This window comes from Sitophilus oryzae, unplaced genomic scaffold (assembly GCF_002938485.1).
Source record: "Sitophilus oryzae breed Bouriz unplaced genomic scaffold, Soryzae_2.0 scaffold_1181_pilon_pilon, whole genome shotgun sequence".
Taxonomy (NCBI): domain Eukaryota; kingdom Metazoa; phylum Arthropoda; class Insecta; order Coleoptera; family Curculionidae; genus Sitophilus; species Sitophilus oryzae.
This window is the reverse complement of record NW_022145817.1, coordinates 1,388,335-1,396,035: the sequence shown is the minus strand read 5'-3', so window position 1 is coordinate 1,396,035 and position 7,701 is coordinate 1,388,335. Positions and strand designations below refer to the sequence as shown.

The following is a 7,701-nucleotide window of genomic DNA, read 5'->3' as shown; positions in this document are numbered from 1 at the left end:
AATAAAAATGTTTTAATTATTTTGACCAGAAGTTTTGATTGATGGCGTTGTTGACAGGTTACTAGTTCGAAATTTCTACATTTTGGAAAGAAGGTTTCTATTTAGTGTCGATTCATTTTCGAAACAGGAGTTTCTCTCTTTTTAGACACCAATATGATATAATGTAGATGATTTGTGTCCGACTCCACGTCAATTTTATAAAATAATGAATTAAAATTCCGCTATGTTGGCTAGTGGTGGCGTTTTTAACTAAATGTTTTTGTCGGCTGTTGATCTTTCAAACTCATAAAGGTGCGTATTCATTATCCGAACGAACGAACGAACGAACGAACGAATGAAAGTGCGGTATATTTAGACGGGGACCGAACGCATGCGGCCGTTCGTTCGTTCGTTCGCTCGACCATCCGTTTCGAGTCGGTACATCAACGGCGTTCGCCAACAAATGCCTCCGGTCTTCTCGTGCGGTCCTATCGTGCAGTCCCCGTCCATACCACTAGCGTACATTCGTTCGTTCGTGCGGATAATGAATACGCACCTTAAGAAAGCGTTCTACTTACATTGATTTATACATTTTTATTTTTAGAACCATGATATAGAAATAAAAATAAAAACCTTACTATAATAACTCTCATAGTTAGCATAGTTAACTAGTTAGCATTGAGTTAGCTTTGCTTAATGATTAATACCAAAAACTACAAGAAGTACAAAGTTCGTCAGCCTTTAAAAATCTACATGCATAAGCAATAGGTCTATCAAACTGTTTTGGGTCAACTAAGAGGGCATGCACTAAATTCTGAAACATCACGAGTTTTAACAATCGGATGTCCAATAAGAGAATGAAATTTAGTTTTCATCATTCGATTCTTATGAGTATAGGGATAAACAAGTAAATGAATTCTAAATAAATGTAAAGAATAAATAAAATATTTTTTTTTCAGATGTTTAATACATGAAACAGTTGTTATTGTTCAAATTCATCACTACTAGATGACTGGTTCTGTTGTTAGGAACCAACTTAAATTATAGTTATTTATAATTTTAACAACTTGGCTTTTAGGTCTCTAGGTTTTCTGTGATGATTTGCTGGAAACTCACAATCGGCAGGATGTTCATCACTGAATTCTGGATCTTCAGGTTTTTCAGGAGTATCTGGAACTTTATCGCTGTCTGGAACTACAGGGTCTACAGGGACTACAGGGACTTCAGGTACTTCAGGTTCGTCATCTTCATTTTGCTGTGCTGGTAGAATTCTTACATCGGCACAAGAACGGAAAATTTCTTGGTCGCCGCATCCAATATTTTGGGTACCATCCTCACATTTTCCCCAACTGTTTCCTGAAAAAAAAAATATTGCGAAATATATGTTGTTTTAATGTCACGAAATAGAGGCACAACCTGTTCTGTAATGCCATCTCAAGACGCAACGGTCACACGAGAGGTCGTCGGGTAACTTTACTTTGCTGACGACTGTGTAGTCAGTGCTTTTTACTATGTGGGCTTCTGTTCCATCGGCAAGTCTGAGCAGTTGGAAACAGTCTTCCGTTTCTGGGAGATTAGGATTCGTCAGTTCACAGAGACTATAAAAATAAATAAGGACTTTACATATTATTTTAAAATTATCTATTAGTTAGAACTTACTAGAAGTAAAGACTTCCCATGTGATTAGCTGTGAGTAGAGAAGTAACTTCGATAATTGAGCCAGCCGTGTAATTCGATACGACGATGCCATTTCCGTAAGTTCCTGTGTTTTCGTTGCTTCTTGGTGGAGGGTCTTTCCAATTGTCACCACAAGGTCCGCACTTACCCTCATTTAGATAATATTGGACCTATAAAAAGAATTCATTTTTGGTGATATTATGCAACCATTAATTTTTTTCATATTTTTTGATTATATTAAAGATAGAAAACTGTCAAAGAGTAAGCAGTATATGTCTAGGTAGTTTGTTTTTTTTAGTAAACTCGCCCTAGTGGAACAAGTGCTGGGAGAATGGTAGCTCCACACCGAGAAATTAACTGCAATAAGGAGATAAATAAGAAGGGAATAGCGGTCTGACTTTAGACTTTGCTTTAGATCTTTCTGCGAAAACATAACTTCTACTATTTATGCAAATGATATACTACACAAAGCTATGACCAAGGCCCAAATCACCAAAGCTATCCTCAACATGGCACTTAAGAAACCTGACGGAAGCTACACGGAAGGAGATGAAGAGAGAGCTAATGTCCTATTAATACGCAAGTAGCTCAAGACTGGCAGGTGGCTAAGCTAGTAATAACAGAACAAAAACTGAAATGGGCTATTCATATCTTTCGGCCTTATGCAGCAGGAGTAAATGGGATTTTTCCTACCATTCTAAAGGAAGACCAGGAAATAGCTACTCATCTTTTATTAAAAAAGGAAATAGCTACTTTTATTAAACATTACAAGAAGCAGCTTAGCGAAGGTAAATATATACCAACCATCTGGAGAAAAGTAAAAGTACTATTCATACTGAAAATAGAAAAAACTGACTGGGCTAACCCTAAATCATGTGCGCCTATTAGTCTTACATCGTTCATACTAAAAACGATGGAGGAAGTAGGGGACAACCATATTGGAGAAAATCATCTAAAGGTTAAACCATTGTAAAATAGTCAGCAGGTATATAGAGCAGGCAGATCCATAGAAACTGCTCTGTAAAAATTAACCTAGCTAATACAGGCAAGCCTGTATAGCGAAGCACCATCAATTTGTGCCTTCTTAGACATTGCGGGGGCGTTTGACAATGTACCTCACAAGGTGGTCAAGCGATCTCTACCCAAGTAGCACAATAAATTATAATGAGAATAAAGTGTTTTATATACGATTTATTAAAGCGATCTCATACACTGAATTGTTATATAATAACCGCAAAGAATACAAATTTATCATATAGACAAATGTGTTTTATTATTTAGTTATATAGGTGTTTTGGTGACCAATTTATAAAACATTTTTATAAATATATTCGTTAATATGCTCAGGAACGTTTATATAACAAATCTTATACAACTATTTATGCTTGAGCTAGATATATTTTATAATTGATTTATAATATAATTTAAAACAATTATAAAATATTTACAAAACAGCTATAAAAATATGCATTTTAGTTTATTAAAACATTATCGACATGTTTTATAGCTGTTGTTTCGACATAGCTGATTTATAAAACAATTTGGTTTTCGCAATAATTTAGTCGCGACCGCTACTCTAAGAAAACAATTTTATAATTGCTGTTAAAGAAACGAATTAAAATTCTTATAAAGCGATTAAACAATGAAAGTGTTTTCCCAAATACAAAAATGTTATTTAGGAAACCTTATAAACATATTATAGTACTAACCTCAAACTTTGGTTTTGGCCAAAGTTTGAAATATATTTTAAAATTATGATTTGAACCGGAAGAAGCTTAAAAGTAGACATTTTAAAAAGAAAGTTAAAGATAACTACCAAAGGATTTTAAATTCTTGTGGAAACGTTGACACCAGAGAGAAATTAAAAAGAAACTGTTATAATACCAGAAGAAAGTGATGCTGTAAAAATTTTAATTTTTTAAAATGTCTTCCTGTGTTATAAGTATTGATGAACCTACTAGCGAATTTAAAAACACACGTCTATAATTTTATTGTTGTAAATGTGACACTACCGGAATATATAGACTAATTTAATTGTATTTTGCCGACAGTATTTTAAGTAATAAAACAAATATGTTCCGTATAGCATCACTGTAAAACAAGTTAATTTTATAACTGCTCCCTGAGCGACAAAAATGTTTTGATAGTCGACCCCATGATTTTATGTTGAATTTGGACGACTATATGTCGGCCATTTTATCGATTCGGAGTTTGCAAAACAAAATAATCGAAATTTAATTCAAAATAAACGTATTTATAAGAAACGAATTAGTTTCCAATAATATCGGACATTGGACAGTGTCGATTTTCCAGTTTACAGGTAATTCTGCAGTTATTTCCTAATAATTAAATATTTATTATAACTGCAAAATCTTATTAAAATGAAAGCGCCTTAAAATATTTCCACAAATATGGATATATAATATCAGTAAAATTTGCTCCGCAGGAAAATTTGACTCCTGGAGCGTTTTAGGCGATACACTTTTTATACAATTTACATCTTTCTTTAAATTAGCCATATCTGTCATTTAAATAGTATATATGTGTACTTTGCCATTTTAAAATCAGTTTTATCATGGTCACTATAAATACACGATATTATAATTTTATTCTTGATAACTAAAAAACAAAAATGCAGATGCATGCTACAAAAATATTTTAACAGAGACAAATATGTTGTTTTTAAAGTATTTATAAATCTGCTATAAAACAGTTATATTAGTGTTTTATTAATATCTAGTAACTGTCGGAGGCATAGTTTGTAGATAAACTACCGCTTAATTTATAAAGCGCTTATAAAACATTTATAAAGCAGATTTATAAACATATTATAAAATACGTAATACTGTTTTAAAGGTGTTGTTTGCGACTCTTATAAAACTTTAAAAAAATAATTTTATTTTATAAACCTGGGCCTTTTCCGTGTTTATAAGGATCATAAATATAAGGTTTACAACACTGTTATAAAAATTTAAGGTTATATTACAAATTATGTAGCAGTTTATATAACTGTTATAAACATATTTGTGCTACTGTGCTTAACACTAACAATAAAATATTAATATGCGCGGATTGCTGAGGTCCACTCTTTATATAAATATGTCATGTCTTGATATAAAGAGATAAAGATAATTTCTCCTAGGTAATCAGCCAATTATCTGTAGTGTCTTGTCATTTTTTTTTGTTGGCGCAAATCAAAGTATGTAGATCAATCACTAAATTTAAATTGGGGATTAAATATCGAAAAAAAACTTGTCTCTTATTTGTTTGCAGTAGATTTTGTTAAAAATGACAGTGATATTTTTAAATATATTTTTTAGATTTAATAATTCTGATTTTTGCTGGTATAATGCATATAAAAAAACCTGCATGGTTGTGAGAATATTGTTTCAGATAATCAATTATTGTTTTTTTTATGGAAATTCAAAAATTATGCTATCAAAAATAACGAGTTAGCTGGAAAAGATCGCTCTGATTTTATATGTAAAATTATATGGGGAATGTCATTATTATTTCCAAATCAAATTGACGCTATTTTCTTTCGATCAAACGGTATTATTATTATCTTTTTAAAGTTAGTCTGTTTTCGTTGGCATCGCCCTATGTATCTACTTACAAAATGTTAAATTAAAATCAACTTGAGTAATTATAAGTTCTTAAAATATTTAAAGAATTAAATTTGAATGATATGGTATGAAGTTACCTACTAATGTAGATTATAGATATAGACGATTTAAGCTATCATTTAACTACATTAATGATCAACTAGAATATCGTTTGATCAACTTTTGTCTCCCGTTAATGTAGGTATTTGTCCTTTGAAACAAAATATTTTCTTGTGAACATGTTCTTCACACGAAAGATATACGTAGCCTCCTCCTTCATACTACTCTGTGAGAGTAGGTATGGTGATATTATGCTGCTAAATACCCCTTTTACTGTGTCTCTACATGTCGTTCTGTCTTGTGACTTCTTTGCAACAATGCGAATGCATTGTCTTCATTTGGTTCACCCAACGGTTTGGAGATCTTCCTCTAGGATATTTTCCGTTTACTTGTCATTCGTCAATTAGTTTTTCTACACCATTGGTTTTCCTGGATATGTGACCTAAGCATCTCATATAAGCGTGGTTTATAGGTGTGGACGGTCTTGATTCGATATTACGTTGTTCAAATTGTTTGTACGGTGAGCTGTGCATGGTATTCTCAACATCCGTCCATAACACCACATTTCAACTTGAGAAAATTAGGGCCCTTAGTAGTTTTAACTTGTTTCAAAGGGAAATCTGCTGATTCTTTACGTGCTTTACTAAGTTTGGTCATGGAATGTCGTCCTATACACAGTCTTCTTTTGATTTCTTCATCGCATCCTCCTCCATCTACAAATTCGGAACCTGCTATTTCTGTCGTATTCGTGGATTTCTGATTGATAATTATATTGTTTTGAATGATATCATTTTGACTTTTTTTTATTTAGTTTTAAGCAATAACTCTCACTCGAACGTCACACGTCTAATTTATTAACTACTAATGCTACAAAGTGAGCTATAGAAACATTTGAGGTGAATGCTTCTAACATCTTCAAATAATATCCTTTTTTTGACAAAAGGTGTCCGGTGGTGTAGAGGTACAGCTCTCGTCTACCAAACCATAGGTTGTGGGTTCGAATCCTTCAGCCGGCATTTTATCACCCGACTATTTTTATTAAAAATAAAAATATTTTAGGTATGTATCCATTATACAATAAGGGTTAGATTTGGCTTGGTTTCTAGGTCGACTCAACCTTAAATGAGTACTTGGGATTCACAATCCTGAGGTAATAAGAGGCGGTTGAAGCGTAGTGCTAGCCACATTACCTTCCTTGTATACCGAACGGTTCTAGCATGGCAAGCTGGACCTCGCTACTCCCATGGCGTTAACCGCTATATACGGGAGCTATTACAGTTCGACTGCTAGATCTGTGTCTATGAAAGGAATGCGGACAAAAAACATTTAAATAAACAGCAATATATTTTATACGTCGACTTGACGAGTACGTCACCGCAAATCACTCCGCCCACTCATCTTATTGGCTACTTGCAAATTTGTCGAATTTTTATTGATGGGACGCGTCGTCTAATTTTTTACGAAGAACATCGAGAGAATATCGTTTCCCCTCTCACGGATACCCCGTAGCCACAGAACGGACAGACGTACTGTATTATATTATATCCTTTTTTTCTCTCAAGAACAAGTGTTGGATACATATTGAATAGAAGAATGCGAGTACACAATTTTGAACAACACAAATAGGACTTACGTAGGTGCCCCCACAAAAATATTCATTATCGTTGTAATTAGCTGGTTGTGTCCAGTCGATTCTCCAAAGGGATGCTCTATTCGGTGGACTAATCATGTATCCATGGCCTTCAACTTCTTTATGAACGAAAACGTTAAGGAAAGATAACACAACGAGAAGCTTTAACGCCATTTCAAACGCAGAAAAAAAATCCGAATACTAGCAACAAAATAATAATATGTGCGGCCTCCTAAAGTCCACCTTCTTATATAAATATCTTGTCATGTCTTGAAATCAATAGATAAAGACAAGTTTTTCCTCCAACGTCACCAGATAGGTAATCTCCCTCGATGTTATCTGTAGTGTCCTGGCAAAATTTCGCTATTTTTTTGTTGGCACAAATCAAAATATTCAGATCAATCACGAAATGTAAATTGGGGATTAAATATAAAAAAGCTTGCCTATTATTTATTTTGAGTGTGTTTGTTCTATTAAAAACGACAGTGATGTTTTCAATCTATTTGGATTTGATAATTATGATTTTTTCTTGGTACGTATAATGTGTAGTAAAAAAAACTCCTGAAAAGTTATGTGAATATTGAGGCAAATAATCAACATTCTTATTGGAGCGTCTTTTAACATTGAAAATGTTCCTGTTATCATATATAAGGGAGCCCAAATCGAATTAAAATGCTACATTTGCCACACCATGACGTCATATATACAAGGGCATAGGAAATCTCGGCGTAGCGGCGGCAGTCGGCCAGC

At 33.4% G+C, this 7,701-nt stretch overlaps 1 protein-coding gene across 1 annotated transcript; it reads right to left on the bottom strand.

Moving 5' to 3' along the window:
* Positions 1–915: 915 nt before the first annotated feature.
* On the bottom strand, positions 916–7,204 carry LOC115891457. The gene is made up of 4 exons (XM_030911906.1): positions 6,955–7,204; positions 1,639–1,826; positions 1,396–1,577; positions 916–1,335 (listed from the first exon to the last, which is right to left on the bottom strand). The coding sequence occupies exons 1-4, from the start codon at positions 7,123–7,125 to the stop codon at positions 1,031–1,033; spliced, it is 846 nt and encodes a 281-aa protein (XP_030767766.1). The 5' UTR covers positions 7,126–7,204; the 3' UTR covers positions 916–1,030.
* Positions 7,205–7,701: the final 497 nt, after the last annotated feature.

Excerpts from the sequence above, each read along its gene's own strand:
- LOC115891457 (XM_030911906.1), bottom strand. The coding sequence starts at position 7,125 with ATGGCGTTAAAGCTTCTCGTTGTGTTATCTTTCCTTAACGTTTTCGTT. Across the intron at positions 1,827-6,954 it reads ATTTTTGTGGGGGCACCTAC|GTCCAATATTATCTAAATGA; the intron begins GTAAGTCCTATT and ends TTCTTTTTATAG. Across the intron at positions 1,336-1,395 it reads GAGATGGCATTACAGAACAG|GAAACAGTTGGGGAAAATGT; the intron begins GTTGTGCCTCTA and ends TTTTTTTTTCAG.